The sequence below is a fragment of the Eretmochelys imbricata genome, chromosome 20 (genome assembly GCF_965152235.1).
Source record: "Eretmochelys imbricata isolate rEreImb1 chromosome 20, rEreImb1.hap1, whole genome shotgun sequence".
Classification (NCBI taxonomy): Eukaryota; Metazoa; Chordata; order Testudines; family Cheloniidae; genus Eretmochelys; species Eretmochelys imbricata.
The window spans coordinates 3,858,451-3,880,457 of NC_135591.1; the positions used below are offsets into that span (position 1 = coordinate 3,858,451).

The 22,007-nt window shown below is 64.7% G+C and overlaps 2 protein-coding genes across 2 annotated transcripts in view; one reads left to right on the forward strand and one right to left on the reverse strand.

Annotated features, from left to right (window-relative positions):
• The window catches only part of ARHGEF25 (Rho guanine nucleotide exchange factor 25), a 31,096-nt gene extending 19,553 nt beyond the window's left edge, over positions 1-11,543 (forward strand). Inside the window, 9 exon segments of the mRNA XM_077838615.1 lie at positions 72-161; positions 5,446-5,538; positions 6,160-6,210; positions 6,875-6,952; positions 7,637-7,828; positions 9,348-9,528; positions 10,164-10,372; positions 10,591-10,692; positions 11,454-11,543. Coding sequence (XP_077694741.1) covers positions 72-161; positions 5,446-5,538; positions 6,160-6,210; positions 6,875-6,952; positions 7,637-7,828; positions 9,348-9,528; positions 10,164-10,372; positions 10,591-10,692; positions 11,454-11,543 — 1,086 coding nt within the window.
• A 3,422-nt stretch (positions 11,544-14,965) lies between these two features.
• Positions 14,966-15,814, reverse strand: LOC144277855 (transcription factor Sp5-like). The gene has a single exon (XM_077838889.1). It carries the CDS (start codon positions 15,812-15,814, stop codon positions 14,966-14,968), a length of 849 nt encoding a protein of 282 aa, XP_077695015.1.
• Between the last annotated feature and the right edge of the window lie 6,193 nt (positions 15,815-22,007).

The following is a 22,007-nucleotide window of genomic DNA, read 5'->3' on the forward strand; positions in this document are numbered from 1 at the left end:
TGTGGGGCGTGTGCAGGCGTGTGCAGGCGTGTGCCTGGGACCGTTGTCACCTGCTCCCCGTTCCCTTCCAGGAGCGCCGTTTGCACATGTACGTCGTTTACTGCCAGAACAAACCCAAATCGGAGCACATTGTCTCTGAGTACATCGACTCCTATTTTGAGGTGAGGGGACCCCGGCTTCCTCATCTGGCCCCTCTATGACCGCCCCCCACAGCTGGGATGCTGGTTACCCCCATTAAACCTGTCACGGAGTCCCCGGGCGATGCTCTGGACGGCTCCCCACAAAGACAGGCAGGACTCTGGGGAAGTTTCCTCTCTGGGAGCAGCCTGTCTGCAGGACACACAGCTCACCCGGCTCCACCTTCCTGGGTCTGACCTCGGAGCATTCAGCCTCCTCTGCCCCTCTGTGCGCTTCCCACAGCGAGTCCGCCCAGGCAGGGTCCGGGGGGGGGCCCAGAGGGTCCTGCCCCCCAACTTCGTAGTCAGACGTGACTCTCAGCCAGCCAGTAAAACAGAAGGTTTATTAGACGGCAGGAACATGGTCTAACACAGAGCTTGCAGGTGCAGAGAACAGGACCCCTTAGCTGGGTCCATTTTGGGGGGCAGTGAGCCAGACAACCCCGTCTGCCCTTCACTCCATGTCCCAGCCAGCCCCAAACTGAAACTCCCTCCAGCCCCCCCTCCTCTAGGCTTTGTCCCTTTCCCTGGCCAGGAGGTCACCGGATTCCTTTGTTCTCCAACCCTTTAGCTCTCACCTTGCAGGGGGGAAGGGCCCAGGTCATCAGTTGCCAGGAAACAGGGTGTCGGCCTTTGTCTGTGTCCGCACCCCTGCACACACCTGCCCTCTAGGGCTCTGCAATGATCATACACCCTTACCCCACCACCTAGATCCTTAAGAACTGCATAGGGGAAACTGAGGCACCCCCACACTATTCAGAGGAAACATTAAAAACAGTCCCACTTCGTCACACACATCTCTCCCCCCTTCGAGACTGAAGTGAGCGGGGTCACTTTAGGCGGTGACCTGGGGAAGTTCGAAGCCACCAACGTTCCCATGGATGCCCCAGCATCTCTCCCATTCCTTGGTGGGAGTTACACCAGGCCCTTCCAGTTTCATACCCTCCCTTAGGTCGGGGGTGGTCGATAGCACTTGCATGCCGCATATGGGAAGGTTTATGCGGGCCATGCCCTTTTGCCACCCCAAAACTCCCGGGGGTCAAACTGGGATCGGGTCTACTCCCAGCGCTCCAGTCTGGAGGGCTGCAATTCGGGCTCTCTTGGTTAAGAGCCCCCATCTTGACCTGGGCCACATACTGTTCACTGACAGAACTAGCATGGAGACATCCCTTTCTCAACAACTTTGTTTCCCCAACAAGCTGGCCAAACACAGCCACTTGGTTAGAGGACTGTTTAACTTTCTTAACAGCTTTCACTCCATCTGAGACCTTCTCAAAGCTATCCACACTGGATCCTTCAACAGGAAAGTCAGTGGATCCATTCACAACAGAAAATTTCTGGCTGTTAGGAACTGAAACTTTCTTGATTAAATCACTTTCACACCCTTCAGTGGCAGTAAACTGCTTGCAAAGACTCCATGAGGATTCCTTTCCCTAGGGCTTTTCTATGCAACAATTCACCCCTCACAGAAATTCTGCTCTTAACCTCTTTACTTAGGGCTTGCTCTAGAGGAACACTTTCCTGAGCAACAACAGACTCTTTCTGGGTCTCCCTTACATCCAGAATTACCTCTGGCCCATCCGGCGGTTTCCTACACAATTGCCTTTCAGGCAAATTTATAGACTTCTTGGATAAAAGGTTAGAAGCCTTCTCCTTCCCTTTGCCACACACAAGTTCAGGAATCTTTTCCTTCTTTCTACAGGTTTCCACACCCTCAGTAGGTAACACAATCAAATCACCTTTCTGCTCTCCTTGTGCCCTGGCTAGGATCTCACCGTGATTAGACGGAGTTGCGACACTCTTTCCCAACAACATACTAGCTACGGGCAAAATACAAGCACCAGAATTGTCTGGTCTCTGGGATTTTACATAGATGCTAACTGGATGTGACCTAGTTACAGGGCCATTCTCCCGAGTAGACCCAAACTTAGGACCCTTCCCTTCCTGGGCTTTAGCTGAATCCAGAACCAACTCTGAGACAACTGCACGACCCTCAACCATCAGAGGCTGAAAGGCCCCTTTAAGAGCCGGAGACACATTCTCCTTTCCCAGACACCCAGCTTGGGATCTCATTCCCCTTGTCCCAGCACACAGGGCTGTTCACAGACAACTGCTTGGAGACCAGGGTAGCTCCCTCCATAGGCAAGTCAATACCCCTGACAGACACAGGCACGTTTCCTTCCCTGTCACACTTCTCCACCCAGCTAACAGGTGAGGTCCAGGGACACTCATCTTCCACCCTCCTCGCCTTCCCACCCTGCTGACTAGACACAGCCATCAGCTCACAAGGCTGCCTAGGCTCATCCAAACTTTCCTTACCAAGCACCTTGCCACTCCCCACAGATCCCCTGCCCTGCCTGTGTCTCCCCCCACTCAGCTGGGGTCTCAGCTCCCCCTGTGCTCAGCGCTGCCCTTGCTGTCCCAGAGGGGGTAGGCAGCGAGCTCCCTGCTTTCCTCACTGCATCAGAGCCAGCGTGAGCCCCCTGAGCCCCCTCTCTGGTGTGCAAGGGGGCGGGGAGCATCTCTCTGTCCCACCCAGCCCCAGGGGTCTGCTTACAGGCAGGCAGGTATCCTGATCCTAGCCGCTCCTCCCCACTGCCAGCCACGTCATCTGCATTTTCACTGACCATTTCCCTCTCCACCGATTGGTTCCCTGGATTCAAATTCAAACCCTTGGCTGTTACAGGAGCAAGGCCTGGATCCTGTCCCAAAGAGACACAGTCACCCCCCAACAGGGTCTCGCAGCTGGTGTCCTGGAGAACCCCAACGACCAGCCAGCCCCACCCCTCCTGGGTCTGCACAGGGATCTGGGCCATAGGCAGGGTGAGGGGCAGCGTCCCTGGGACCCTCACCCAGCTCACACAGCCCCTCAGCATCTGAGGCTGCACCACCCGGGGCCTGACAGCAGTTCTCTCTGTCCCAGGATCTCGCCACCCCAGGAATGTCTCCCCATTGACCATCACCTTCCGCTCCCACTGGGGGTCCGAGGGGGCCCTACCCCAGGGAACTCCACACAGACATATAGGTTGGGGTCAGGAGTGGGAGCCTGTCCACCTCCCCATCCATCTGGCTGACGGAGTCTACGGCCTTGGGACCCAGCAAGGGAGCTAGACACTGGGGCTTTTCTGCAGGGTCCCCCTGGTTCAAATCGCCAGCCTGCTCAAAGGCAGTGAGGTGGCATCCACATCCCCCCCTCCTTAACCAGGGGCAGCAATTTAGTCTCGAGGTTCCCTGTGGAACTGGCCCCCCAGGGTCTATCCGCACTCACCCCTGGGAGGTCCCCTAGGCCTCTCCGCTCCCCCACCGCCAGCTCATGCTGCTGCTTCTTCTGCAGCTCTTTCTCGGGCTCTCGCTGTCTCTCACAGTCCTCTTGCTCTCTGGGACTCAGCTCCAATCCCGTCCGTCTCGGATCCCCCGATGGGGAACCCGATCGTGAAGACCCCCGTCTGGTCGGGGACAGGAGTCTTGGGGATGCCTGGCTACCACTCCAGCTGCTCCCAGATCCTGCTATAGCCCCAGTTGAGGTCAGGAATCTGTCCCTGAGAGCGGTCATCCTCCTCCAGCTGCAGGATGAACTGTGCTTTGGTGAACTTTCCAATGCGTAACCCTCTCTTTCTGCACAGGGTTACAATGTCCTTCTTAAGGAGACGGTGACAGGCCGTCACTCCGCTCTTCCCAAGTTGTTGTGGACTCACAGGCCTGTGTGCTCTCAGCTCCCCACGGTTTCCAGGGAGAACCCCTAGTGTGCCAGCCCTTCTCGAGGTCACCACCTCTTTGCCAGGGTCCAGCTGCAGACTCCTCTGCCCCTGGGACCGCTCGCTGCAATCCCCAGGGGAACCCTGTTACTGCAAAAGTCCTTCTCTCTCCCAGGGCCAAGCCGCAGGCTCCTCAGTCCCTGAGACTGCTCCCCGCAGTCCCCAGGGGGACCCCATTACTGCACAGTCCTACTCGCTGGTCACACACTCCTAGGGGTTAACCATCCCCCTGAAACCGCTCCTCTCTGAGCCTTCAGCACGCCTGGTCCTCGTCAATCCCCCTTCGTTTTACTGCTCCCCAGTCACTTACTGCAGGAAGAGCCATCCATGGGGTGCAGTTCATCCCACCGCTAGCACCAGTTGTCATGGAGTCCCCAGGCGATGCTCGGGAACTGCTCCCTACGAAGCCAGTCAGGTCTCTGGGGAAGTCTCCTTTCTGTGAGCAGCCTGTCTTCAGGACACACAGCTCACACGGCTTCCACCTTCCTGGGTCTGACCTAAGAGCATTCAGCATCCTCTGCCCCTCCGTGCGCTTCCCACAGTGTGTCCGCCCAGGTGGGGTCCTGGGGAAGCCAGAGGGTCCTGCCCCACAACTCCGCAGTCAGACGGGACTCTCAGCCAGCCAGTAAAACAGAGGTTTATTAGACAACAGGAACATGGTCTAACACAGAGCTTGTAGGTACAGAGAACAGGACCCCTCAGCTGGGTCCATTTTGGGGGGCAGTGAGCCATACAACCCCGTCTGCACTTCACTCCATGTCCCCAGCCAGCCCCAAACTGAAACTCCCTCCAGCCCCCACTCCTCTGGGCTTTGTCCCTTTCCCAGGCCAGGAGGTCACCGGATTCCTTTGTTCTCCAACCCTTCAGCTCTCACCTTGCAGGGGGGAAGGGCCCAGGCCATCAGTGTCCAGGAAACAGGGTGTCGGCCATTCTCTGTGTCCAGACCCCTGCACACACCTGCCCTCTAGGGCTCTGCAATGATCATACACTCTTATCCCACCACCTAGATACTTAAGAAGTGCCTAGGGGAAACTGAGGCACCCCTACACTATTCAGAGGAAACATTAAGAACAGTCCCGCTTCATCACAGGACCCCCCTCACCCCTCCCTCGCCCTCTGCAACCTGCCCCATGCTCCTCCCCTCATCCTGTGCAACTTGCCCCATTCGACCCCCCCCCTTGCTCCCCCAGTTCCCCTTGTCTGACCCCCGCTCTTGCTGTCCTGGCTCACCCCTTCCAAGCCCCCCACAACCTCACTCCCCCAGTGAGGATCCCACCTTGCTACATCCGATCCCCCCTCCCTCCCCCAGCTGGGACCCCAGCTCACCCCATCTGTCTCCTCCAACCTGCCCAGTCTGACCCCACCCCCACTTACTGCCCCAGTCAGAACCCCAGTTTGCCCCGTCTGCCCCCCACCCTGCTGCCCAGCCTGGCCCCTCCCAACCCTCCTGGAGGTGGGCAGCACCAGGCCAGTGGGGGCACCACAGGGCTGATTTGCTGCCTCTGTTTCCCCAGGAGCTGAAGCAGGAGCTGGGCCACAGGCTGCAGCTCAACGACCTGCTGATCAAGCCAGTGCAGAGGATCATGAAATACCAGCTGCTGCTCAAGGTGAGAAAGGTCTAGCAGAGCCGGGGGTGCTCCGCCCCAGAGCCAGCCGCCCACCCCGGGCTGCCCAGGGACGGGGACGCTCCAGCCCAGAGCCAGCCGCCCACCCCGGGCTGCCCAGGGATGGGGATGCTCCAGCCCAGAGCCAGCCGCCCACCCCGGGCTGCCCAGGGACGGAGACGCTCTGCCCCAGAGCCAGCCGGCCACAACCTGCTGCCCAGGGGTGGGGACGCTCCGCCCCAGAGCCAGTCCAACGTCTCTGTGATGCCCCTGAAGCCCGACCCACAGCCCCCTGCTAGCCCAGCCCTGGGTTCTCCGGAGCGTAAACACCCCCTCTGGGTTCTGCTGAAGGCTCAGTGTAAAAAGCAGCAAACCCAGTGTCTTGGGAACCCAGCCCTGCAAGCTGAGTGGAACAGGGTGCCTCTGAACCAGGCTCCCTGCCCTGGCATCCTGCCCTGGCACATCTGCTTCTTCCTCTGCCCATGTTAGGAGGGACGCCATCTGCTTGGGGGTTAATTGGGGCCGTTGCCAGCCCCTTGATGGGGTCAGGGCACCCCCTTTCCCATCGCATCCAGGATCTGGAGTCGAACCCCATCCCCCAGTCCCTTTTCTCTTGCGTCCCAGGATTTCCTGAAGTACTACGGCAAGGCCGGGATGGACACGGAGCAGCTCGAGGTAGGGATGGAAAGAGCCAGGAGTGGGGGGCGCCCGGCCCACAAGCTTCTGCCCGGGGCAAGGCCCCACTGGGCTTAGGGGTCGTTCCCTGCAAATGCACCATCCCAACCCTCTAGCAGTGTCAGGGGGGATTGGGCAACATTTCCCTGGGAACCGGGGGGCCATGGGGCAGTGTCTCCATGGAGACCAGGGGGTCACGGGCAGCATCTCCATGGGGACTGGATGGGGCATGGGCAGCATCTCCATGGGGAGTGGGGGACCACAGGGCAGCGTCTTCATGGGAACCAGGGGGACATGGGGCAGCATCTCCGTGGGGACCGGAGGGGGCACGGGGCAGCACGTCTCCATGGGGACTGGGAGGCACGGGGCAGCATCTCTGTGGGGACCGGGGGGGCGGGTGTTTGCCAGGGGGGTTCATCCTGGGGTTGGTTCAGTTCCCACTGGGAAAATGAAAACAACTGGGTCATTACCTGAGCAGTGTGGTGGGGGGGGGGGGGGCGGTGCGAGTCTGGGGAAAACCCACCCAACTCCGCCAGCGCCCCTTACTCCCGACTGGCAGCCCCAAGTGTCTGCAGCTTCTGCCACCCAAGGTGGTGCGAGGCGCCCGGCTGCCCCCCGGCTCGCCCAGGGCCTCTCCTGGCTCTCACTCCCCCTTGCCTCGCAGAAAGCCGTGGAGGTGATGTGCTTCGTGCCCAAGCGGTGCAATGACATGATGAACGTGGGGCGGCTGCAGGGCTTCGAGGTAGGAGTCGGGTGGGGGGGGGTCTCCTCTGAGCTCCGGGCATTGGGATCCCTCGGGGGGGGGGGGGGGGGCAAGCAACTGTCTCCCCGCCACGCATAGGCCCTGTGCTGGGGCAGCCTCTGCTCTCGCCGCCGGGGGTTGGAGGTGGCTCTGCTGTCAGCCTGCCATGGCCCCCCCAGGGGCACTCTGGGACCCGGGGTTGTGGGGGGAATTAGGGGGGTCTGTGCCCACTGGGGGGGGGTTTAGAGGATCCGTGCCCTCTGGAGGTGGAGGAGTTACAGGGTCCATGTCCCCTGTGGGAGGTTGGGGGGCTCCATGTCCCTGTGGGGGATTGGGGGGCTCCATGGCTCTTTGCCCATATTCCAGGGTGCTGGGCCAGACCTTGGCTGCGTTCTGCCCCCTCGCCTGTTCGCCGAGCGGCCACCAGGGGGCACCGATTTCCCCCAAGGCTCCCCTGGAGCTGGGATCTGAACCTGAGCACCCCAGTGGGTCCCGTGGGGCCGTGGCTATTCCCTGACTGGCCAGGTGGAGTGGGTGCTGATGGGGGGCTGGGGTGTGGTCAGGTGGGGGGCGCTGGCAGGGTGGGTCAGGTGTTGGTGGGGTGCGGGGGGGGTGACAGGAAGTTGGAGGGGCTGGAGGGGGGGCTTTTGGCCCCCGCGTGACCCCTCCCTCCCGCCCCCCCAGGGCAAGCTGACAGCACAGGGCAAGCTGCTGCAGCAGGACACCTTCTGGGTGACGGAGCAGGACGGCGGGTTCCTGCCCCGCTGCCGGGAGCGACGGGTCTTCCTCTTCGAGCAGCTCGTCATCCTCAGCGAGCCGCTGGAGCGGCGCAAGGCCTTCGCCACGCCCGCCTACCTCTTCAAGAGCAGCATCAAGGTACCGCCGGGAGCCCCGCCCCGCCCCGCCAGGCCCCGCCCCCACCCAGGCAGGCCCCGCCCCCATCTCTAGAAGGCCACACCCCCTGTGCAGCTCCACCCTGCTGGGTCCCGCCCCCACCATGGAGCCCCGCCTCTGGCAAGCCACCCAGGGGGACTCCCCCTCTAGCAGACCACACCCCCACCAATGGAGCCCCGCCCCTGGCCGGCCCCGCCCCCACCTGTAGCGGGTCACACCCACCCACGGAGCCCCACTCTGGTGGGCCCCGCCCCCCACCATGGAGCCACACCCCCACCCATGGAGCCCCGCCCCTGGCCGGCCCCGCCCCCACCTGTAGCGGGTCACACCCACCCACGGAGCCCCACTCTGGTGGGCCCCGCCCCCCACCATGGAGCCACACCCCCAGCCATGGAGCCCCGCCCCTGGCAGGCCCCTTCCCCACGTCTAGAAGGCCACACCCCACCCATGCAGCTCCACCCTGGTGGCCCTGCCCCCACCACAGAGCCCCGCCTCTGGCAGGCCACACCCCCACTAGGGAGCCCCGCCTTTATTGGACCCCGCCCATGCCAGAAGCCCAGCTCCCCTCTGGGAGCCCCGCCCCTAGCAGGCCTCACCCCGCCCTCGCCTCAGGAAGCTCCGCCCACCCAGGCAAGTCCCACCTCTCAGAGGAGCTTCCTACCCGCTTTGGTGAGACCCAGGAGGTTGGAAGCTGGTGCCCAGCCCAGAGCTCAAGTCCTGGGGGCATCTCGCGTGGCAGGACCCAAGATCTGCCCCCCCCCCAAACACACAGCAAAGGGGGCAGAGCTGGGTTCGCAGGCATCTTTCCCAGGGGCAGCTGCCAAAAAGGGAGCGGGAAGTGAGGGTCTGGGACCTCATGTGCTGTGGCCCCTGCAGCCCCCTGCCACTGTACCCGCCCTGTGACCCACACCTGGGGGTCGCTCCCTGCCACTGCACCCTCCCCGCCCTGTGACCCACGCCTGGGGGGCGCTCCCTGCCACTGCACCCTCCCCGCCCTGTGACCCACGCCTGGGGGTCGCTCCCTGCCACTGCACCCTCCCCGCCCTGTGACCCACGCCTGGGGGTCGCTCCCTGCCACTGCACCCTCCCCGCCCTGTGACCCACGCCTGGGGGTCGCTCCCTGCCACTGCACCCTCCCCGCCCTGTGACCCACGCCTGGGGGTCGCTCCCTGCCACTGCACCCTTCCCGCCCTGTGACCCACGCCTGGGGGTCGCTCCCTGCCACTGCACCCTTCCCGCCCTGTGACCCACGCCTGGGGGTCGCTCCCTGCCACTGCACCCTTCCCGCCCTGTGACCCACGCCTGGGAGCCCCCCCCCCCCGCCCTTCTGCACCAGGGGGACTGGGACCAGAGCCAGGGTACCCTCGAGGGGAACTGAGCACCCCCGGCTGTGCCCTCGCCGGCCCGCTCCAGCGTGGGCCCCAGGTCCCTGGCGGGGAGGGGGCAGCCAGTGGCGGGGGGCTGGGCTGGCTCCCCTCTCAGGCCCGGCTCCCTGCGTCAGGTCAGCTGCCTGGGGCTGGAGGAGGGGGTGGAGAACGACCCCTGCAAGTTCGCCCTGACGTCGCGGGGGGCCGACCGCAGCAGCGTCCGCTACGTGCTCCAGGCCGCGGCCCCTGAGATCGCCCGGGCCTGGGCAGCCGACATCAGCCACATCCTGGAGACCCAGCGCGACTTCCTCAACGGTAGGTGGCCCCCCCGGCCCCCGCTTCCCCCAGGGCTGCCCCAGCTCCCCCCCCCCCCGTAGCCCCTGGGCTGCCCCACCCACAGGCCTCCCCCCAGCTGCCCCGGCCCCCCCCTTCTCCCCAGGGCTGCCCCAGCTCCCCGCCCACCAGCTCCTGGGCTGCCCCGCCCTCAGGCCTCCCCAGGGCTGCCCCGGCCCCCCCTTCTCCCCTGGGCTGCCCCAGCTCCCCCACCCCCAGCCCCTGGGCTGCCCCAGCTCCCCCTTCTCCCCAGGGCTGCCCAAGCTCCCCACCCTGCGGCTGGGCTGCCCTGGCCCCTCCACGCCCCTTTGCTGCCCCACCCACAGCCCCACCCTTTGGTCTGCCCTAGCCCCCCGTGCTGCCCTAACCTCCCCTCCTCCATCCCCAGGGCTGCCCTAGCCCCCTCCCCGGATTGCACTTTCTCCCCTCCCCACCCTTATCTGCCCTGCCCTAGGGCCCTGCAGGGTGAGAGGGTCCCAGAATGCGCCGGGGAGGGGAGCGTCCCCCAGGGGGTATCGGCACGTGGGACCCTCCCTTGCCCCAGGCGTGTGGGGTCCGCGCGCTGTGTGAGCCCCCGTGTGTTACGTGACGCCCCGTGTGGTTCCCCCCCCCCCCAGCGCTGCAGTCGCCCATCGAGTACCAGCGGCGGGAGAGCAAGTCCCGCAGCCTGGGCTGGGTGGGGGCCCCACAGGCATCGCCACGCAGCGGCCCCCTGCGGCCCCACTCCTCTGCCTCCATGGACAGGAACATGGGGCCCGGCCTCCGTCCCTACAACTGCTCCCTGCCCTCGCTCCTCCTGCCCAGCAGCCACCCGCTGCCCACTGAGGTACCGGGAGGACTGGGGGGTGGGGGTGGGGCCTGGGGGTCCCAGCTGAGGTGCGGGGTGGGGGGCATGGACTGAGGTTGCAGTCTGAGGGGCCCTAGTTGAGATAAGGGGGTGGGGGGCAGGGACTGAGGTCAGGGTCTAGGGGGGCCCAGACCTGGGGAAACCCCTTCCCTGAGCCAGGACTCCTGGGTCCACTTCTCCTTGCCCTTTCCTTGCAGCCTGTCCGCAGCCAGAGCTCCCCCATGCCCATGACGGCCTCCCCAGCCCACGTCTGCCTCGACTTCCCCAGGGGCCCCCAGCCAGGCGAGCCCCCCTCTGGGGTGAGTGATGGGAACAGCTCCATGAGGGCTGCGTGGCTGGAGCTGGGGCGAGGGGAGCAGGTGTCGGGGGGGCTGGGGCAAGGGGGGCTCGCCGGGGAATGTCTCTTCTGCTCCTGCTTTGTAATATCGTCCCCCTGGGCCCTGCCAGTGCCCCCCAATCCTGACCCGCAGCCCCCTGCTACCCAGCCCTGGGCTCCCCCCCAGCTCTACCAGTGCCCCCAATATCGACCCGCAGCCAGGGCCGCCCGAGGGGGGGCAAGTGGGGCAATTTGCCCCGGGCCCCACAGGGGCCCCCACAAGAGTTTTCAGGGCCCTCACGAGAGTTTTCGGCGTCGGGGGTCAGACTTCTTCTGCTCCAGGTCTTCGGCGGCAGGGGACCTTCCGCTCCATGTCTCCGGCGAAGTGCCCCAAAGACCCAGAGCGGAAGGACCCCTGCCGCCAAAGACCCCAGTCCCCCTGAATCCTCTGGGCGGACCTGCCCGCAGCCCCCTGCTATCCCAGCTCTGGGCTCCCCCACCCCACTCTCCAGTGCCCCCAATCCCGGCCCGCAGCCCCCCTGCAATGGTTCCCATCCACTGGGGGTTTATGGTCAGCTCTTGTGAGTTCGGGACTGAGGCCTGGTGGTGCTAGGGGGGAACCGCGGGTTCTGGGGCGCAGGGACCAGTGTTCCCCAGCATTGGGGTGGGCAGGGGAGTGCTGGGGGACAGGGCCAGTCTGGCTGGGGATGAGGTGCTGACTCTGGCTGTGTTTGTCCCTGGCAGGCCCTGAGGGGGGCAGGCTGCCCGCCCCCTGAGTTGGGCTCCAACTCCCCCAGCGCCCGGCTAGCCAAACTCGACGAGGACGAGCTGTGACCCACCCCCTTCTGGGGACTCTGGAGGGTGCTGCCCCCCCACAGCCCAGGAAGTGACCTGCGAGGAACGGCTGGGCCACCCCTCAGAGGCAGGAGTGAAGCTGGGGAGACCTGGGGCCCCGCACCCCATGCTGGCCCCCCCCACCCCAGGAGAAGGGGCAGCCAGGCGGGGACCATGGATGTGACCTTGAGCATCTGCCTTTTGGCCAAGGACCCTCGAGCTGAAGGGGGTACGGGGGTCTGCCCCTCCCCCACCCAGGACCCTTCAGTGCACGGAGCTGCCATGGGGCTGGGCAGTGGCGTGCTGGGGAGGGGGCAAATGGGGCTCTGGACAGATGGGGAGGGGGCCTCTGCCCCCACCTGGGAGCTGAGTTGGACCCAGCCAGACCCCGACCCCATCCCCCTGACCCCCAGCTGCGGCCCCTGCTTTATGGGGGGGTTCCCAGATGCCCCCCCCCCCGCTCCCTGGGGACGTTTAGCAGCCCCAGGCTGTCAGGGCCCTCCCCCTACTGCCCCCCCCATCTTTGGCTCCAGAGATTGCAACATCCCCCACCCCCGCCCCCAGTGACCCTCTGGCCTGGCCCATCTGCCCAGCCCAAAGGCGGCTTCTCTCCCAGGCTTCACCTCTTCCCATGGGAATCAGGCCCCCTTTCTGGACCAGGGAATGCAATGTGGGGCCCCCCTGGGCCTGCCCCCCAGGGGTCTCACCCCCGGGCCCACAGGCCCCTGTATATGCATGCTGCTGGGCCCCGGGTTGGGAGTAGGGGAATTATTTTGTTTAATAATAAAGTTTTTGGTTTATCAAATGGGGAAAAACTGGCTGAGCTTGGAGCCCCCCAGGCAGTCTAGGGGTAACAGCACCTTTTGCGCTCTTGGGGGGCAGCCCCCTGCCGCCCATTGGTAGGAGCAAGAGCACATGCTGGGCTCGCACCTGTGTGGGGCAGGTCCCTCTCCGGGGCATGGGCTCTGCGGCCAGGGGCCAGGGGCGCCCCTAGGGCTCAGGGCATGGGGGCATCACTGCCTCATGCTGACACCCCTAGCAGGGTCAGGGCCAGCTCCGGGGGTCGGGGGCAGCAGGGTGCCCCAGGCAAGGCCGTGGGGTGGGCCCCCGGCTTTGCCAGACAGAAGCCACAGCGGGAGGGGCCCCCTGAGCCCCAGGGACTGTGCCTACAGACTCATCCTGCCCTCACAGCCTCTAGCTTGGAGGGTGTTGACTAGTGGGGGGCTGCAGGTTGGGGTATGGGGTGTTGGCAGAGCTGGGGCGGGGCAGTGGGTCAGGAGTGAGGGGCGGGGGCTAAACGGGGGCCCATGCATCGAATGGGGGCTAGGGATGGGGGCTGCAGGTTGGGAGTAAGGGGTGAAGGCTGTGGGTTGAGAGTGGGGGCATGGGTGGGGGGCTTTCCTTTCCTGTTTATGGCCCGGGGGGGGCATTAAGACAGATCAGATCTAAGACAGATCCAGCTCCCCCTCCCCCTCCCGCTGGGGATGTGGGGGTGTTTACCCACCTGCTGGGGCTTGGCCCAGTCAGATTCCACAGCTCCCCAGGAATGAGCCCCCCCCGGGATTCCTGGATTCCCCCCTCCCAACTTTGCTCCCTGAAACAGCCGTCCCCGCCGTGGGCCCAAAAGCTGTGGGCTCTGGGTCTGCTCTGACATTCCCCCCCCATGTGGGCTCAGCACCCCTCCTGTCCCCCCAAAGGCACTGGTGGGGTGGGAGTGGGGGGATCATGTGGGCTCAGCCCCTCACCCGCACTGCCCCCCTCCCCAGAGGTGGCCGCATACTGGTGGTGCCTCACAGTGCCCCAGGGCTGCCCCCCGTTCTCTGGGCGGTGACCCCCATCTCAGCCAGGTCGGGGGGCGCCCCCCCACTCCCTCCCACTGGGGCCCTAGAGACTGGACCAACCAGAGTGCCTGGGGCAGTGTCAGGCATTTAATGGGTGTCAAGCACTGTACATGGGGCGGGGTGCAGCCCAGCCCCCTGGAGCCAGCCCCCCCCCCCCAAGCTGATGTCAGAAGCGTGTGTGTGACCTCGCTCGCTGTGATGTCACAGTGACTGCGCGGGCCCCAGCGGGGGAAGGGGGATTTGGCAGCTGCCCCCATGTTCACTCTGGGGTCCAGGCATCAGCCCCCCCCAACCCCCCCCAGGACAGAGGGTCTCAGTGCTGTGTGTTTAGTTCTAGCCACCTCCAACCCCCCCACACCCCAAGCCTCCAGCTGGGCCGGCAGTCCCAGGACTGGCCGCTCCATCATTTCTGGTGAAGAGCCATGAGGGAGGAGGCGTGGGGGCGGGGGGTCCCCACACCCCCGCCCTCTGGGTCACAATGACTGGGTTTTCCAGCGGGAGCAGCTGTGGAAATTTGAGACTCCTGGGGGTGTCTCCGCGGGTGTGTCCGGGTGCTCTGGGGGACGTCTCTGTGGATGACTGGGGTTCTCTGCGGGGGGGGGGAGGGCATCTCCTTGGGTGTCGGGGTGCTCCGGGGGAGGTGTCTCTGCGGGTGTCTGGGGGTGCTTTGGGGGGTATCTCCGTGGGTGTCTGGTGGAGGTGTCAACGCAGGTGTCCAGGGTGCTCTGGGGGGGACGTCTCCGTGGGTGTCCAGAGTGCTCTGGGGGAGGTGTCTCTGCAGATGTCTGGGAGGGGTGTCTCCACGGGTATCCAGGGTGCTCTGGGGGGGGCGTCTCCGCGGGTGTCCGGGGTGCTCTGGGGGAGGTGTCTCTGCAGATGTCTGGGAGGGGTGTCTCCACGGGTGTCCAGGGTGCTCTGGGGGGGGCGTCTCCGCGGGTGTCCGGGGTGCAGTCATTGAGGGTGTCTGGGGTGCTTTGGGGGAGCGTCTCCATATGTGGCTGGGGTGTTCTGGGGGGGCATCTCTGTGGGTGTCCATGGTGCTCTGGGGGGGGCATCTCTGCAGGTGTGTGGGGTGCTTGGGGCTGGGGGTGTCTCTTCGACCCAAAGTTTTCCCAGGATGGCATTCTCGGTCGCGAAATGCCAAACTCCAGGCATCTCACGGCGACTGTCTCAAAATTCCCCGTGGAGAGGGATGGCCCTGGCTGTGCCCCGGCTGTCTGGGCTGTCTGGGGAAAACCCACCCGGCCCGTGGGGATGCGAGGGTCCACCCTGGAGGAACCCAGCGCTTTGGGGCCGCGTGATTGGGGCCACCTGGGCCCTTTCAGAACATTCCTAGGGGCGAAACATTCCCAGCTGGCCTCAGCGGCCGGACTTGGGACCTTTCCCGCCCGCTGGAAAATCCCGGGTTGGACCCGCGCTGCCTCGTGCATCCGCCGTGCGTCTCCAGGTGTGCGTGCGAGTGTGAATTGTGTGCGCACGGTGTGGAGTGTTTGCATGTGTGCCCGGGAGCGCCTGCCTCAGTTTCCCTCCCCGCCCCCCCTCCGCAGGGCTCCGTCCCCCATAGCAGCGGCGGGGCCCCCCTCACTCCTGCTTGACGGGGCCCAGCTGGGCCCCGCGGCCCTTGGGCCGCTTGCCCTGGTGGGTCTTGACGTGCTTGGCCAGGTGGTCGCTGCGCATGAAATGCTTCCCGCAGCCCTGGCAGCCGAAGCGCTTCTCGCCCGTGTGAGTCCGCAGATGGCGCTGCAGTTCGTCCGAGCGGGTGAAGCTCTTCCCGCAGTACAGCCAGGTGCAGACGAAGGGGCGCTCGCCCGCATGCCAGCGCAGGTGGGCCTTCAGGTGGGACGTCTTCCCGTAGACCTTCCCGCAGCCCGGCAGGTGGCAGGCGTGCTGCTTCTTCCTGCCCGGCTCCTCGGCGCCCGCCTGGCAGTTGGGGCACCTGCAACGCCGACAGCGCCGGGCCGGCCCCAGCGGCCCCTTGGGGGAGCTGGCCAGCAGGGCCGGGAGCGGGGGCTGTGGCCCCAGCATCAGGGGCCGGCTCAGGTGGAAGGCGGGCAGGTGGCCCGGGGTGGGCTGCTGCAGGCTCCACCAGGGGGCATCTTCGGCGTGGCCCCCCGGGGGGGCGGCAGCTGGGGCGCTGGGGGGCCCGGGGCCCAGGGGCCGGGGGGCCATGCCGCCGGAGCTCTGCAAGAAGCTGGGGAAGTCCTGCGCCTCGGGGAAGTGGTAGGCGGGGCCGGGCGGCCCCTGGGGAGCCAGGACCTTGACAGGCGACAGCTCGAAGGAGTAGGTGTGCTCGGCCGGTGGGGTCAGGGGCAGCTCGTGGGAGCCCGGGGCCCCGTGCCCGGGGTACTGCGCTTTGGGCAGCCCGAAGGCCATGGCGGGGGCACTCAGCCCAGAGCCGGCTGGCACCTCGTTGCTCCAGAGTTGAAACATCCCAGCGGGGCCACCCGCAGCCTCAGAGGTGGCCGGGGCGAAGTCCGCGGAGGAGGGTCCCACAGCGGCTGCCAGGAACGCCAAGGAGGGGTGGTGGGGAGCAGCTTGCTCGGGGGAGGAGACGGGGGTCCTGTCCTGGGGCAGAGAGAGCCAGAGTCAGGCGGGGCCAGACCCAGCAGCGAGAACAACCCCCTGCCCAGTACCAGCCCTGCAGCATCCCCCCTGAGCCCCTGCATCACCTGCCCCCCCACCCTGAGCATCTTCCCACCCCCTGCACCAGAGCGTCACCCCCCCCAGCCCCTGCATCACCTGCCCCCCCCAGCCACAGCAACCCTCTCCTCTGCCAGAGCATCACCCACCCACCTGCCCATCACAGCATCACACCCCCCAGCCACGCACCGCAAGCTGCAGCATCACCCACCTGGGGCACTCCCCTTCCCAGCTCCACCAGTCCTGCCTCTAGGGCGTGCCCACGGCCCCACAGAACAGAACCGGCCCCACAGCCCCAGCTGCTCATTAGCCTCTGATGCGAATGTCCCGGGGCACCGCAGCAGGACTGACCCACCCCAACCCCAGCTGGCTCCTGCCCTTCCCAGCTTCCTGCCTGGAGAGGCAGCGGGTGGGGGCGGGAGGCTGGGTGGGGGCAGGAGGCTGAATGCGGAAGGGGCTGCGTGGTTCCTGGGTGACCCCCGGGCAACGCTGGACACAGCTCAGACCAGTCTGGGGGGCCCAGCACTTTGCCCGAGTGGAGCCAAGCACAGTTCTGGGGCGGGAGCTGGGGGTCTGGAGCTGCAAACTCCTCCCCCTACCCTGGCAGCCATGCCAGCGGCTGTGTGTGCCCTGCCCAGGGCAGGTCAGGCCCCTGGGGGGCTCCCCCTCAGCTGATCAGCCTCAGGATGGGAATATATCCCAGTCAATGATACCCTCCCGGTGCCAGCCCCCAATGCCTGCTCCCTAAGAGATGCCAACCAAGTCATGCCAGCAAAGCGGTGCTCTGTCTGTGTCACTAGCAGCCCCTGGGGTGACTAGAAAGTTGAGGGGTTTGCAAAGCTGGGCTATTAACCCAAGCCCCGATGACTGTCCCCCTGCCCAGCCCATCTGCACAGGGGAGGGTGTTACACTGAGCCTGCCACTGCCCTGTCCGGGATACCCAGCAGGATCCGGTCTCGTCGTCTGACAGGCTGTTTCCACCAGGAGATGTTGTACCTTGGAGATCCCGGAGCGTTTCTCTCTAGAGTTTGAGAACTTTGCTTTGCCACGCGGTCCCGTGCCATGGGAGGGCTCGCCCACCAGGCCCCAGCCTGGTCCCATGGGTGCTGCTCTGGGGTCCTCACTGAACTCACTCCAGATTTCACCGGGTATCCGGGAGCAGAGTCTGGCCCAGAGGTTGGGGGCTCTTCACTAGGTGGCCCCTGCACCACAAGGGAGACGTGGAGACCTCCCTGTGCGTCCTGTGTCACCAGTGGTTTGGGCATGGGGGCACTCACCCTGATGCACCCGTGCGAGGGGCGAGCCAGCCTACTGGGCTATAAATGGGACAAGGGGGCTCAGCTGAGGTTTCAGAGGAACCGGAGCCCTGGGGGAGAGGCGGGTGGCAGGGGCTGCAGTGGAGAAGGCTCTTGCACGGGAGCCCAGCGAGAGCTAAGAAGGCAGCTCCAGATTTGCAGAGTGACTCATGCCCTGTGATGGGTGGGGGGGTCTAAAAATGTGGACCCCCCCAGCCCTAGCCAGAGAGGGAGCAGAACCCACCGCTCAGCTCCCACTGACAGTCACAGGCTAGAGGATCGTGGGCGCTTGAACTGGGAATGGCAGCCTGAGGGTCAGGGGACATGGCACAGCCGGGACAGCTGGTGAGCACTCTGCCTATCCCAGCGGCCTCTGGGCCTGTGCAACTGGGGTCACAGCCTTGAGCCCAAGTCCCAGCTGGGTAACATCAGCCGCTTGCGGGTTCTGGTCCTTTGGGCTCCAGGGGGCCGGGGCTTCCCACCAGCCCCTCTGGAAGAATGAACTTTTCTAGGCAGGCAGCTGCCCTAGGACTGGGCAGCCCAGTCATGGCCCAGCACCTGGCGCTGGTAGGTAGCTGCCTGTCCCCCGAAGCCCCGGCAGAGAGCGTGTGGCTGGCTGGCTGGCTCCATGTGTGTCTCCGTCTCTGGGTGCGACAGACCCGCTCGGCCCCAGGGGACCCAGGGAAGAAGCCCAAGGGGCGTGGGTCTAACACAGAGGCAAAGCCCGAGGGTTAGCTGCCCTCCGCTGAGCTCAGCTCTGAGTGGGAGGGATCCAGAGGGCGGGCCGGGGTCAGAAGATTGTTCCTGTCCCGTGCCAGGTTAAGCGCAAGGAGAGGATCTTCCATGGGAATCGTCTCTCTTTGCTCCCCTCCCCTCAACCCCCCCCCCCTCGGTTCCGGACAGCGATCTGCCTCCCAGCAAGGCGTGCTCAGGATCGGGGCCCCCGGAGTGCTGTTACATCCCCCCCGCCCAGGGTTCGCCTCCCCGCCCCGCTGCGTGGCAGGGCGCAGGACTTGGGTAGGAAAGGGCGCAGCTCTCCGGGGCGCACGCAGCATTCCAGCTGGGAAGGCGCCGGGGAGGGGGCGGGGGTACCTTGGCCCATCCCCAGCCCGCTGGCGCGGGGAGCCGGCAGATCGCCTGAGTTCCCGGCCGGAAGGGAAGCCCCTTACCTGCAGCAGAGCTGGGGTCTGGTAGCTGGGGTTCGTGCGCGCTGCGCCCAGGCTGGCCACGGCCGGGGGCTCAGGGCTGCTCCATAGAGCGCGGCGCGCCGCGGCTCGCAGGCGTCTCCCTCCTTCTCCAGCCGTCGCTTCTCCCCCGGCCGCATCTTTTGGCTTTTCCCCCTGCGCGTAAACTTTTGTTTTTTTTGGGGCTGCCCCCTCAGCCAATCAGGAGTGCGGAGCGGAGGCAGCCTTTGAAGTCCGGGAGCGAACCAATCATTCAACTCGATGGAGGGATTTCAAAGGGGTCTGGCTGGGTCTCCTTTAAGCGCCGGGCTCCCCTGCTGGGCCGCTTGTTATGGATGCAAAGGGGCCGATTGGGCTCGTGTGAAGAGCCCCGGCTGCTCGTTTTATCTCTTGAAAGGTAGAGCGCGAGGTGGGGTTTTTAGGGAGTCGGGGGGGGGGGGGGAGGGGAATGAGCGCGTGGGATGCAGCAAATGGTTCCTCTTGGGTGCGTGACATGGCAGTCCAGCAGCAGGGCCTGGCCCTGGAGACTCACCCCAGAGCTGGCTGCATCTAGGATAAGGGAGGGAGTTTGTGGGTCCAGGACGCCCCCTGCCCAGTGCCCTCCACCCAGTTTAAGGGCCCAGGACGCCCCCCCTCGCTCTAACCACTGGGCCATCCTGCCTCTCTCTGTCTAGTGGCCACCCCAACCTGCACCTTCCTGCTTTGTGGCCATACAGATGCAGGGAGGGACCCACAGGAACCCCCTCAGCTTGGCACCCCGGGATCAGGTGGCCACCGGGTCGTTGGGGGCCCACTGCTGCTTGGCTCACTTCGTATCCAGCCTTCGGACACTCCTGGTAACAGAGCTGGGTGTTTTGGACACGCGGGAGATTCCCCCAGTGGCTCTGCACCAGGGAAGGGTGTCACTGACTCGCCGATCATGCCCACTCTTGGCCCTGTATGGTCCCTGGGGCGAACCCCCTTCAGTGAGACAGCCCTTCTCGGGGGCCCACTCTCTCTCGGGAGTTAAGCCCCTCCACCTCTTGGAACCGCACCTCTCTTGTCACAAAGGGCTCCCAGAGATGGCCGCGCAGACCACCCCCTCCGGGGAAAGGGAGGGGGGAATGAAGCATCAACTCTCCCATGCCTGACTTGGGGGGGGGGGTGGGGGTGGTCAGAGACCTGCTTGACGTCAGTAATTAGCATTTGCTCCCAGATACCCTGGTGATGGGCACCTGCGGGAAAGTGAGAGAGACCGACTGGTAGATGGACAGAATTACAGCAGGATGGCTGGACAGACAGACAGATGATACCCCCCCCCCACACACACACCTTTCTCCAAGGCCTGCCAAGGCTCCGCTTTGCCAAGACTGGCCAGCTGGCCTCCTCTTTCCACGTGGAACTGGCTCCGGCCCTGAGACAGGGCCTGCGTCCATGTGTCCGGCCTGGGGGGTGGCACCCTGCTGCATCTGTGCCTGTCCGCTGCTCGGCAGGGGCCTGGCTGTGGCTGCTGGACCCAGACAGGGGCTGGCGTCCATCCGCCCTGCCCAGGTGGTGAGATACGGTGAGCGAGCAGTGAGGGCCAGCAGGCAGGAGCTGGCAGGAGGCAGGTGGGCCCCAGCCTGGCAGGGGCGGGGGGGGGGGGGGGTACTGCACTGCATGGAGGGGGTGTGGGGGAGTTATGTGTGTCAGCCATGCTCTGAATCCTCCCCACTCCATCCCAGTTGCCCCTCCCTCAGCTCTCCTCCCCTCCCCACACCCCAAGGCCTTGGGAATACCTGGGCCCAGGCCTGCCCTTCCATGAGCCCCAGGGCTAGGTGCAGGGCATTGTATGCAAATAGCCCATTGTGCTGCCTTATCTCCCGGCTCTGGGCTGCCCCCAACCGCCCTGGGATCAGGGGGCCCAGCCACCCTCCATTTGCGCTTTCCATCCCTAGGGTGGGTTTCACTGAACTCCCGGGGAGGGGTTGTTTCTGTCCCTCCGTCCCCCTCCCCCAACCCTCTGGTATGCGCCAGGACCTCCCCCCATCCCCCACAGCCCAAGGAGCTGGTATCCCCGGCCGCCCCCTCCCCTGGCCACGTCTACAGGACAGCTGTCACTCAAAGGTGTTCACACAATGCTAGTGTAGACGGCACCAGGCCTCGGCTGGCCGGCTGCAGCTCGCCCTTCCGGCCCCGTTGGCCCTACGGCTCGGCGGGCAGGGACTCGGTGGTGGGTGTGGTGGTGACAGGGCCGTGGGCACCATCCGCTGGGAACCGTCTGTCACCCTGGAGGTGGGACCTGGCCCCAGTGCCATCGGGAGGGGTGTGGTGGGGGGCTGCCAGCAGAGAGTATTCTCTCCCCCAGGGGGGCCATGGCAGGCAGCCCTAGGCCGGATGTTGTATCAAGAGGCAGAAGGGGGTGGGGGTGGTAGTGAGTGGGTGTGTGCAGGAGTGGGAGTTGTGTGTGTGAGTGTTGTATGAGTCTGGCAGCAGCACCTGTGCGGTGCAGGAGTGCGTGTGGGTGTGGGTGTGCAGTGGGGCTGTGTGTGCATGCAATGCAGGTGTGTGTGTTTGTGCAGTGTGTTCGTAGTGCATGCAGTCGGTGTGTTTGCGCAGTGCATGACTGTGTGCAGTCTGTGTTTGTGTTTGTGCAGTATGTGTGTGTGTGCAGTGTGTGCAGTGAGTGTGTGTATAGTGTGTGTTCGGTGCATGTGCTTGCGTGCAGTGCGTGCAGTGAGTGTGTGTACAGTGTGTGTTCAGTGCATGTGCGCGTGTGCAGTGCGTGCAGTGAGTGTGTGTACAGTGTGTGTTCGGTGCATGTGCGTGCGTGCAGTGTGTGCAGTGAGTGTGTGTACAGTGTGTGTTCGGTGCATGTGAGTGCATGCAGTGCGTGCAGTGTGTGTGTACAGTGTGTGTTCAGTGCATGTGCGCGTGTGCAGTGCGTGCAGTGAGTGTGTGTATAGTGTGTGTTCGGTGCATGTGCGTGCGTGCAGTGTGTGCAGTGAGTGTGTGTACAGTGTGTGTTCAGTGCATGTGCGCGTGTGCAGTGCGTGCAGTGAGTGTGTGTACAGTGTGTGTTCGGTGCATGTGAGTGCATGCAGTGCGTGCAGTGAGTGTGTGTACAGTGTGTGTTCGGTGCATGGGCGCGTGTGCAGTGAATGTGTGTACAGTGTGTGTTCAGTGCATGTGTGTGCAGTGCATGTGTGCAGCAAGTATGTGCGCATGCAGTGCGTGTTCAGTGCGTGTGCGTGCGGTGTGTTTTTCAAGTGCATGTGTTTCTACAGTGTGCGCATGCAGGGTGTGCGTGCGTGCCTTGTGTTCGTGCAGTGTATTTGTGAAGTGTGCGCGCGTGCCGTGTGTTTGTGCATTGTGCACGTGCATGCAGTGTTTGTGCAGTGCTTGTGCAGTGTATTTGTGCAATGCGCATGTTTGTATGGTGTGTGTGCATGCCGCATGTGTGCGCAGTGTAGGTGTGTTTGTGCAGCAGCTGAGGTGTTCGTGTGTGTATCAACGATGGCCAGGGGCGTGTGTAGCAATGGCAGG